Source organism: Patiria miniata, unplaced genomic scaffold (genome assembly GCF_015706575.1).
Source record: "Patiria miniata isolate m_02_andy unplaced genomic scaffold, ASM1570657v1 HiC_scaffold_30, whole genome shotgun sequence".
Classification (NCBI taxonomy): domain Eukaryota; kingdom Metazoa; phylum Echinodermata; class Asteroidea; order Valvatida; family Asterinidae; genus Patiria; species Patiria miniata.
The window spans coordinates 6,490,203-6,502,102 of record NW_024037070.1 but is presented as its reverse complement, the minus strand read 5'-3'; the positions used below and the strand labels follow the sequence as shown (position 1 = coordinate 6,502,102).

At 40.8% G+C, this 11,900-nt stretch overlaps 1 protein-coding gene across 1 annotated transcript; it reads left to right on the top strand.

Annotated features, from left to right (window-relative positions):
* The first annotated feature begins 787 nt into the window (after positions 1-787).
* Positions 788-10,432, top strand: LOC119739526 (beta-1,4-galactosyltransferase 6-like). The gene is made up of 7 exons (XM_038214502.1): positions 788-1,171; positions 3,455-3,544; positions 5,563-5,834; positions 6,295-6,411; positions 7,468-7,655; positions 8,537-8,776; positions 9,762-10,432. The coding sequence occupies exons 1-7, from the start codon at positions 1,015-1,017 to the stop codon at positions 9,889-9,891; spliced, it is 1,194 nt and encodes a 397-aa protein (XP_038070430.1). The 5' UTR covers positions 788-1,014; the 3' UTR covers positions 9,892-10,432.
* Positions 10,433-11,900: the final 1,468 nt, after the last annotated feature.

Below are 11,900 nucleotides of genomic sequence, written 5' to 3'. Positions count from 1 at the left end.
GAGCACTTGGCCAGATCGTTAACTCCAAACTGCTCAAGCTAGTAGAAATTTGTCCCCTAATCGCGGACAACTATAGACATCCACGTTCACGAACTTGTTTCCGACTTACAATACCATTTCAGCTTTGGTCCAAAATTTGAATCGGATCTTTGGGGAAACTGAGGTTGCAAAACATTTTCTCCAGGTCACAAATTAGCAAAAATAATGTTGCAGTGATAATTATAGCCTTTTATGAGATTGAAAACCTGATGGAAAAAAACAACAAGAAACTGAAACGTGCCTTAAAAAGAGAAAAGGAAGCCACAGAATTTCAAGGTTTGTTGTCACAATTATATACTTATTTGATTGTTATAGTTTTCTCAATCCCAAAAGAAGTGACATCATTTTGTCTTGAACTTCCTGCTGAAAAGAAATTGTCCGCCGCGTTGGTTGTTGATAGCGCCCCTGTTGGCGGCTTCCATGTTTCACGTAATTTCTACCAACTTGACAGACCTGAACACAGTCCTAAAAGATCTCTCACCAACATGTACTTATACGAGGACCTCTATTGTTCCTATTGTTTTGTACTTTAACTTGTTTTTAACACTCCCATACAGTGTAAGAACATTTCCCGGGGACTTTGCTCAGGTCGTCGGGGTTATTGTTATCGCAAATTCCCCATTGTCCCAAGTCCTTAATCGTAAAGGATAACGAGATCACACATCTGGACGTGACTCACCTACGAGTCGCCAGATTTTGTCTGCTACGGCGTTCCATATAGTACACGACCTTGTACTCGGATCGCTGCCCACGGGTCATATGCCTCAGTTCAGTGCTCACGGCTCATACGCCACATACAACTCCTTAAGTATTCCATCTTTTTTGTTATTCCACGCTTTTTATTCCACTACAAAGCTGCCATCTTGATAGCCTGAGTGTAATGGGCAAACCTCGTCAAAACCCATCAAGGCTGTATACGTTTCCACCGGTACAGAATCAACGCTGCCAGTGATATCTGTTAGGCGGCGTCCGAGAATGTTTTACAGGCAGGCGAACATTAAAAACTTACTGTTCCTCCTCGTCTGTATTACCGTACTGGTCGTGACTACACTGTTGTTTACCTTGGGTGACATACGTCGGACTGTTGTTGGCAGAACGTCTGATAATTGGACATCAAGCCTCCAGATTAATAGTAAGATAACAAAACTCATACTATTCATACCAATGCCTCACAGACTTGACTAACGAACGTTAAACTTGCCGAGTGCCTTGTCCTACTAATATCAAAGAAATGAAAGCTTTTGAACGTTTTTTGCATAACATGACTTAACTAGATAAATGAAAACAATGATAGTGTAAACAAGCCCCATAAACGTGGCCAATTTACTGGATTACTTCTGTACTAAAGGCCACACCTGGGGCGATCGTGTAGTGTAGGGGTTATTACTGAAATGTAGACTTGGTTTTTGTTTTGGTCCGGACACTTGGCTCCGTAAAATCAATAGGTGGGGGAGGGGCGGGGCTCGTATCACACTTTCAATGGGGCGCTGTTTAAATCCGACGATTATTAACACCATATTACAGAATAGTGTACAAATACCCCCTAATCAAGCTGGCTCTTTCCGTATTTTGTGAACACGCGGACATTATTACCAGTATAAATTTTGGGTGTCAGAGCGGGGAGGGGGGGGGGGGGGGTTCGCATTACTTTTATGGCATTTCTACGAAAATCAAATTGGCAGAGCTGGATCCTCGCCCGAAGTAATCAAGAAAATGGTGTGGAGAGAGGCTATTCCAAAACGTTAGTCCTTGACGTTTAACTTTGGATATAAATTTAGATATGAATTATAAATATAAATTTAGATATTTAGATATTCTGGAGATCGATGATACCCCTATCAACAGGGTCTCATCTGCAAAAATTCTTGCGGTCATTATCGACCCAAATATTTCCTGGAATGATCACATCTCTTCCATCACTAAAACTATCTCTCGCAACACGGTGTACTTTCCAAACTTCACTCTTTTCTTCCCCCTCCTGCGATGATTATGCTCTACAATTCTCTCGTACTTCCATACTTGAACTACTGTAATATTGTGTGGGCACGAACGAGTACAAGTAAACTTCATGCACTGCTAATCACACAAAAGAGAGCCATATGCACATGCACTTTCTCACGCCATCGACACCACACGGCGCCCCTTTTCACTCGCCTACGCACTTTGACAATTACTGACCTGAACAAACCGCAAACTGGCCATGGACGTCGCGAGGGGGGCAGGCCCCCCCCCCCGGAAAACGAAAAAAATCGAAAAAAGGAAAAAGAGGTGCGAAACCATATTGCTGTTAATTTGATGGGGGAAGGGGGGTAGGGCAAATGCTCCCCTGCTCACGCTCGGAAAAATGATATATAAATCGAAAAAATAATGAAAAAGTTACGGAATTTTAGGGAAAAATTTGCTTTGCCCCCCCCCCGGAAAAATCCTGGCAACGCCCATGAAACTGGTATATTCATGTATAAATTTGTCAACAATCTCCTTCCTGACATCTTTTCTGCATATTTCACATCTGTCCAACAAATACACGATCATGCTACCAGATCACGCAGTGAGTTATTCCTTCCCTTTACTCGCACCCTATACGCTAGCCTCACCGTTAAGTTCGATGGTCCACGTCTATGGAACTACATTCCCGATGACATCAGGGCAATGCCGTCCGATGGGTCGATTCAAATCTTCATATAACAGATTTCTTCTCTCCCAGTATTTAACATTGCCTTCCCTTCTTTACCGTTTATTTTTTCTTTCTATATTCAATATTTAGGCTTTCCTTTGTTCTCATTGTTATCTTTGTGCATTGTTGTTCTTTAATCTTGCATCAGCCTGGTTTATAATATGACTGACGTTGGTTTTGTTTGTCATTTGTTTATGTGTCCGATCGTGTCCGTCTTTTTGTGTTTTTTGTGTGATTACGTTGTATAGTCTGTCCAGGCTGTTCCACCAACAAGCCTTGGCTTATGTGAACAGCCTTGTATTCTATTCTATACTCTGTCTCAACTTCGCTTGTTATTAATCTTCATTTAAATGATTAGATTCAATTAAATCATTAATTTTTTTCTGGTGGTAATTACCTTCAAATTTGTAATCGATTGGTAATATATAACTGTATTGTACTTACATTATCCAACTTTATAATGGTTTGTAGGAGAGTGCTAGATAAATGCCAACGGAATCGAATTGAATTGAGATATATTTTGTCCTTAAAAAATACAACCTCCATGAGTTCCTCGTGTTATACCGATGGGTGTCGGCTATTTTTTGTGTGAAGTAGCCCGAAAATGAAGCAGACAATAAAATCATGTTTATATTACTCAGCAAAAGGAAGTGTAGTTTGAATTTAGGGAGTGTCATTCACGGTACAATCAGGCGCAAAGGGGGGCACTGAACTCAAACCCGTTGTATTCTTTTATCAAAGGAACTCACAATGTGGCGATGGGTGTGCATAAATTGCCGCAAAATCAACAATCGACGAAATGCCTGGCATTGAAGGACATACCTCATCTAGGTAAGTGAGTTGGATCATGACCTTGTTTCCCACTCGTTTTTTTTTAAGTTTATCACATGGCGTCTTGTGACACGTGATGGCGACATTGTGAAGTCACTTGTCGACGCACATCTTTACCTCCCCCTTTTTTGTAACTTTATCGTCACTTTATTGTCCACATAATGCGAAACATATACCGAGGAAATTATAAAATCACAATAATGTGGATGGGGGTCTCTAAAAAGTAGAGCTCATCAAGACGTGACCTCAATCGAATTAACTAATTAATTTAATCACATGACTGTGAAGATAACACAAGACTGTGATGATGTCACATGACTGTGATGATATCACAAGACTGTGATGGTGTCACATGACTGTGATGATATCACAAGACTGTGATGATGTCACAAGACTGTGATGATGTCACATGACTGTGATACTATCACAAAACTGTTGTGGTGTCACATGACTGTGATGATATCACAAAACCGTGATGATATCACAAGACTGTGAGGATGTCACATGACTGTGATGATGTCACATGACTGTGATGATATCACAAGACTGTGATGATGTCACATGACTGTGATGATATCACAAGACTGTGATGATGTCACATGACTGTGATGATGTCACATGACTGTGATGATGTCACATGACTGTGATGATATCACAAGACTGTGATGGTGTCACATGACTGTGATGATATCACAAGACTGTGATGATATCACATGACTGTGATGATGTCACATGACTGTGATGATATCACAAGACTGCGATGGTGTCGCATGACTGCGATGATTACATGGCATTTGAGGGTGTTCGTTTAATGGTCGGCCAACCAGATCATTGTAAATTCATACAAAAAGTCCCATATTTATTGAAAATGACAGCCTGATGAGCACACCAAGTGCCTGTTACCATGGTAATGTTTGTCAACATTTAAGTCATATCATGCAGAATAATAACAATTTATTCTGCACTGATACCTCAAATTTGATGGGCGAAATATTCCTGAATTTAATCATTTCTTTTCCTTGCATAGCAAAATCGGATTTAAGCGAAACTTACTAATGCTATGATCACTTTCTAGTACTAGCCTGTGGTTATGTAAAATATCGGAGGCTCTTTGAACCGTGTTAAAAAAGTTAGGTCCCGTGTTGCAAAAGTTTAGGAACCTATTTTACCTGAAGTTCGGTTTGTCCGTTGACTTTGATGAGGTTACTAATGTGGATGATGAGAAATGGTCATCAGAGGATATTTCTGAATCGCTATCCGCGAAAACTTTGTCGAGAGTTTCCGAAGAGTCGACCGTATCTGGTTTTCTGGTGTTTTTTTTCTAAACCACGCGCGCGTGGGTTATCGTCCAATCAGAGGCCGATGGCAAGAGTGAGGGCGCTACTTACAGTTCGGTTGCAGGTGTTAATTGCCGTGTGCCATTTGGAGCTCTTAGCAACCGGAGAGTATTGAATTCGTAGTACAAAGAGTCACACAGGTAAAGAGACTACATGCCACTTTGAGCACAGGTGGCACTCATGGGTCTGATAGGGTTATACTTGTAATTAATTAATCATTGACTGCCAATATTTATTAAAGAAGTATCCAGTGAATTCCAGTGAATTCCTTTACCTTGACTTTATATTAATGTATTACCTTTTTCAATGGAGAAAAGGTCAAATTAGAAAAAAATATAGACAAGTCAGTTGATGATGTCATCGTTGCGTCATTTTCTATTTTGAATACTAGTAACGTTCAATACGTCACCGGGTTTCATGAAAAAAAATACAAGTCAATCACAAGTTAGTCAGTCCCATGTTAACTCACAGGCTATTGTGAGTTGACTGCGACAATATTGACAGAGACAGAGACAATTGGACAGGGACAGGAACAACTCCTCTATTTTTTTCATCCACTTCATTTGGATGAACTTGTGAACTTCCTTGTTATTTATTCGTGGCCAGACATGTGGTGATCCATCAGAAGTATTTACAAATTTCACAAAATCTCCCGTCTTGTCTTGCGACTGACCTTTTCAGTGGACAGTAGGCCGATGAATTTGACTGCTGGCATACCGATGTACGAGTTGGAAAGAACAATCTTCCCTGATCACCCAGAACGAATCCGAGATGTAGTGTCCCGAGGCAACCGGAAGTTACAGAGACTAGTGTACACCGCGGCCGCCAACGTATCCCTGATCAACGGCTCACGCATTATGGAGGGCTTGGCTTCGCTACAGGTCCGCAGCGGAGACTATCGTTACCTACCGGGTGGTCACTGGCGGCCAGCCTCGTGCATACCAAGATGGAAGGTATATATCATGCTCCCTAAGATTCAGCAGGATCTCTCAAAGTGAGCAATCCATGATTCACATGTAAATCAACTAAACGAAAGGTCAATTTGGCAGCCATCGTGAAAAATAGTCGCCATTTATCCTTGAAATGGCAAATTATCCTAAAAATGGCCAATTGGTGCAGATTTAAAACATACCAATTACCAAGCCAAATGTTATGCCTGTTTCACCATTTGTACGATTTCGCAAGTGTAATGTCATTAAGGTAAGTCTCTCAGTGGTATAAGGTTTTAAAAAGCTTGGTTTCGATGTACATATAATGTTGCATTACAATATTAAATGAACGTTTAATTGAAAAATAGATCTACCAGGAAGGACTGCGCAGTATGATGCTACTGTTTTTGTAACTCGGGTAAATTTTCATTGAAGTTTAACACTACTTCCATTTTCCCCCTTCATTTTCATTCTGTTTTCGTAGGTCGCTATTGTTGTTCCGTTCAGAAACCGAACCGTCCAGTTGTCGATATTTTTGCGTTACATGATTCCGTTTCTACAAAAACAACAACTGGAGTTCGCCATCTACATAGTGAACCAGGTAACGCCAGAGGGCGCTGTTTGTTTGCCTTAACATTGTTTTAAAGAAAAGTAAAAAAAAAAATCGCTGATAGCACTATTTTCTGCACTAAACCAGAAAGTGATCAAGAGAACAGAAAACCAATTCCATATTCACATTATTATAGGTTTTCCTGGCCAAAGTTCCTAAAATGTTCATCAAGGGCGGATTCAGAACACAATTTTTTTTTTGGGGGGGGGGGGGCAAAATTCTTTTGGTCCCCCAAAAGGTGGGTCAAACAAATTACAGAAATTTTTTGTGATTGAAGATGCTCTGTGGTGCGATCTGAGGCAATTTCTGACCGCTTTAACCAATGTTTTTTGAGGAAAAGTTGGTGGTGTACTCTTTGCCTGCCTTTATTGCGACGTCACATAAAAAAAAAATTGGTTTCGGATTTTTTTTGGGGGGGGGGGGGGGGCATGGCCCCCTTTGCCCCCTGGATCCGCCCTTGACGTTCATTCACTTCTGAAAATCGGTCAATCATTTTCGTCTGAATTTGAGAATCGCTCTCAACACGTGTTTCATTTTTGCTACCAGAGCATTCGATTCCATTTCAGTTTAATCAATTATGTGATTGAGCAGCACCTTTCCTTAATAGGTTCATTCAGATTCGTTTACAAGACTTCTTTTTCGCTCTTACAGGACGATTTCAAACATTGACCATTCTAATTAACTTTTAGTTGAATGTTGTGTGATGTAATCTGCTATTTTGAATGAGAAAACGTATTTTTGATTGCACATTCACGAAATTGAATTCAAGAACCCTGCACGGAAAGGTATGCTTGCGTTAATGAATGCACAGGTAACGTAATTGGCCTTCTGTTTCTCAAAACCGAATGCACGGATAATGAAAACAATTTGAACTTTCGTTGAATTGAATTGGGATTAAAGACGAGCATTCTAATTCAGAGGAAAACGAATGACCGATTTTCAGAAGTGAATGAACATTTCAGGAAATTGGCCGGGAAAACTTATATCTCCATGAGTAGGTTCGAAAACTTCAACTGAACGGACAAATCTGATTCCACCTAATTCCAGGAGAGTGACAATTCCTTCAACCGTGGAATGCTGCTCAATGTGGGTTTCCTAGAAGCTTTGAATTTCTCTCACTGGGACTGTTTCGTCTTCCATGATGTGGACCACCTGCCACTGAGCGAGTTTAACCCTTACGGGTGTGTGGATCTGCCCAGGCATTTCATTGGCGGGGCCGACAACCGGCAATACAAGTAAGCAGCCATATTTCAACCAGAAAGAATGAGTGCTGAGTGCATTATCTACAAATTTGTTGAAAATAATAGAGCATGTTGAGCGTTAGATTTTCTGAGGAATTTCTCGAATTCACAGTTTTCAAAACAAGATTTTAAATAAGTATGTATGATGTGTTAATAAGTTCGTCGTTTGGAATAGTAGGGAGCCACTGTCGTCCAGTGGTGTAAATCTGTCTTGACGACTGGGAAGGGGGAGAAGATGACGCACCCCATCCTTAAGCCTACCCTGACATCAATCAAAAAGCCGTGGGGGAGGGGGAAGGGGGCTGGACACTATATTGTCAGGGACTTGAGTCCTTCGTTTTTGGTAAGGTGCGACTAAAAAGGACACTGCGTTCTGGAACAGCCCAAGTGGGCTACAAAACGCGCTTTGAACGAAATGTTAATCGGAAAGAACACAAAAAGGAGGATATACGCATCAACAAAACTATCCTTTAAAAAAGTGGGCGTTTTTGTATTATTCATGTATTATGCATGCGAGAACAACTTTCGGGGTCCACTTTTGCGGACGTGTAAGTGTGCATACGTGTAGACCTACACAACGTGTATCGTACATTGACCGGAAACGACAGCAAAAACGTGTTCGTACTCCGTCGTGTCCGATGTAAACAAACGTTTTTGGGGAACGGTAAGACATTACGTTGGTCACGTTCCTTTCAATCAGATGTTTAAAATAGGTAACCAAGTAAACAATCCAAAACATGAAATTTTCGGGGATTTCAGGACTCATAAGAGTGCCCCTCTAGGAATGCTCGTATAACTGGTATTATCTTCTCTTTACGGTGTTGCCGTTTACGTTGTCACCTTGCAGTTTTCTCTTTTTTTGTCTCTCGACACAGGGTACCCCCTTGGGCTTCTATGGGTGGGGTGTGTGGCTTCACCACCCCACAGTTCTGGCAGATCAACGGTGTCGCCAATGTCTACTGGGGATGGTGTTGCGAGGACGATGACCTAAAGGTGCGCGTGCGCATGGCTCGTCTTAAAAGGACACGCTACAAGGGAACGATCGGGTATTACAAAACCATCAGTATTCATCATGAAAAGATCAAGAAGGGAGTGAAAAGACTTGAAAGAAGAAAGTGAGTAGTCGTAAAAACTTAAGTTATTAAATTATTCATGACGAGTATTTTTTTTTAGAAATTAACATTGAAATACTGGCTTCTGATATTTTTAAAGCTACAAAACGATCGCTCCAAAACTTTCACTTGGTGCTTTCAAAACAAGTTTTAAAAAAGGGAGTAAAAAAAAAGTGGAACTCAAACCCCCCAAAATATATTTCATATTTAAAAAAATATGTAGCACCTAATATAATAATGACCGGAAAGCCAATTTTATAAGCTACGTTAAGATGAAACAAATACTGGAATTGCTCAATCCGTTCAAAATATATAGCCATTTAAACACAGTGACCCTAAAACCTCTTTCGTCTAAAATTGCGAATTCACGAATCGCCGTCACAATTGTCTCCAAACATCAGCAGCGATAAAACCTCAGTTAAGAAGTTCAAAATATTCAACAAAGTCCTTTTGAAGGTCCTTAAAAAAAGAGTAGATGTTATTAATCATTTTGTTTGCCTAACAAGGGTTGGTAATAAAGACATTGTGTATACTACACTTGTTGGCAGTTGGTGAAACAAGTGCTCTGTCATTTTCTTTGTTGTTCCAAACAGTCGGAACACACTATAAATTTCCTTTTTGGACGAAACAGGCTTTTAGTGTCATTGCGTTTAAATGGTGATATCCTTTGAACGGATTGAGCAATTTCAGTAATTTTTTTCATCTAAAGGTATAGCTAATGAAAGTGGCTTTCCAGTTATTATTATTTTTGTTGCTTTTTTTTAAATATGAAATCTATTTTTCGGGGTTTGGGTTCAGCTTTTTTGACTCAGCCTGTATAGAGGCATCATTACTATCGCATAACGGGAAAAAATGTGCGTTTAATATTTGCCGTTGCATAATGTTGATGGTCATTCTCTATCTCATTAGTATAATGTGTGGGTTTGTGTCGGATTCGTCTGTAACGAATTTCTTCTCTCCACTTTTTCTTCTTTGTTTCACTTTACAGTCGAAAGCTTCTCAAGACTTTGCGAAGTCGCGTCAAGACGGACGGATTGACCAATCTTAAGTATGACAGGCCCCATCTGGAGCTGCATGCGTTATACACCAACATCTCAGTGAAGATCCATCGTTCTTAGCTTGGCAAGATACTCTGGAAGTTATTTCTTACAATTGCAACAATCAGTATAATGTCAATTGAAGGCGGGGTTGGTACTCGTTTGAAGTATTTTGAAATTTGAAGAACGTTTGTCTACAGTTGACCAGATTTTAACCCTATATTATCTTATAATAGATTCTAACCCGTAAACTAAACCTTAAGTACGACCTGTAGACACCCCTCCCCCGGTTGGTTTACATCACGGCAGCATTTTTGCCTTACTGCCAAAACGGATTTCCAAGAATGAATAACATTCTAAAGTAAAAGAATAAAAAACCAATCGAACATTAAGGCTCTTTAACGCTAACCTTCCCAAATCCTCTAAATTGCAAAGCGACGGATTTTTGCGGGATTGAAGATATGACTAAATGTGTAGCTGATTTGGAGGATGCACTGTGTTAAGGTCTTGGGCCGGACTTTGTGTTGTTTATGCTCAGCTGTGCATAAACTGAGGACTTGATTAATACTTAAAATAATCACTGCTCCAGGGTGTCACTTCAGTAGGGGGGGGGGGGGGGGGGGGGGGGCTGTCGCCCCCCCAAGCCCCCCCCCCCCGTGGCTACGCCACTGGTGTCACTGGCTCTGCCTCAACACGGATAAAAAAGAGAGGATTTTGGAGGATTGAGGCTGTGTGCAATTTAACATAGAGGCAGCTGGAGGATTTTGCAGGATTGAGGTTGCCTTATAGCAAAATGCCTAGGGAGTTAGGGTTAGAAAGAGTGGAAGTTAATTCCCTCTTTTACAGTGTTTTTTTCACTATTGGCTGTAGTGAACAACTTACCATATGGCTCTTAAATAGAGCGGCTTTTCACTCTTTTTACACTTTAAGAGAGTATAAGCCATCGAATTTTGAGCAAATCTGCAAAATGTCTGGCGCTGCCGCTGAATAGCATATAAGTAAAAATTCACCGTTTTGACCCGAAGTCCGTCGACGCACGGAAAAGATTTTTTTCCAGTTTTTAACTGTAAAAATAAAATATAATGATTTCTGAACTGTAAATATAAAAAAAATTGTAAGAAAAATGTTGTATTACCTCCGTAATGTGGTATGGTTACTGCTGAATATGTACTTCATTCCCGTGATACCAACAGCGTCTGACACTGTCGATGTCCACGTGGAAAAGAACTTTGCTATGGCGGCCGCTGCGGCGCGCGGGCTCCCGTGATTCGTCTTGCCAGGCCCGCTGAACGGCATTTCCCCCTGCCTCCCCCCCCCCCTACGGTTCTCTTATCCCAGGTTGACGTTACCGCGAGCGGTATAACCGACACACCGTTGTCTTCCGGCCGCGCCCCCACCATGGTTGCATCTTGCCGAGACGCCTTTCCGATGTCAAATTCGTAGAATGATGGGATCAGATCAGAATACCAATACAAATAATAACCGGCGAAACTGCCTTACACAACACTGGCTCAATTAACGAGTTTGCCACAAGTATTAAATTAAAACGTCGTTTATCGATTCCTACCATTTAAAAGGTATTAATACAGTAGCCTACGGCCAATGTGCAATTTTGCCCCTTTCCCGTATTTGCTTTAAAAAGTGGCGTCATGGTAAAATGGAACGCACACGAAAACAACATACAACTTACACAACACAGCACTGAAATTGCATAAGGCAAGGAACTTGGTCACAGTGTCCAACACTGTTGTTTCGATCAATTGACAATTGTGTTGTGATGTGTGACTGAAATTAAATGAAACTCACGAGGTCAAGGCTGAGAAGCATCTGCACAACCAAAAACGAGAAATGTTAAAAGCTGACTGAACTTTTAGTGTTTTGAACGCTTACGATACGTGGTACCAAACCGCAACAAACCTGACTCATTTTCTGAGATCGTAATTAACGTGTTCAATATGTTTTGAGAGCAGTTTTTGAACAATTTTTAAACGCGGTCAACCAAGCGCTAAAACAAATAGTGGAAATGTGTTCACAAATCTGATTACTTGACTATACCCTCTACCTTTATGTACAAGAAGGATTGTCGGGGA

Bases quoted from the DNA above. Each gene is read 5' to 3' on its own strand.
- LOC119739526 (XM_038214502.1), top strand. From the start codon at position 1,015: ATGTTTTACAGGCAGGCGAACATTAAAAACTTACTGTTCCTCCTCGTC. The intron at 3,545-5,562 runs GTAAGTGAGTTG...TGACCTTTTCAG, and splicing joins GAAGGACATACCTCATCTAG to TGGACAGTAGGCCGATGAAT. The intron at 5,835-6,294 runs GTATATATCATG...CTGTTTTCGTAG, and splicing joins CGTGCATACCAAGATGGAAG to GTCGCTATTGTTGTTCCGTT.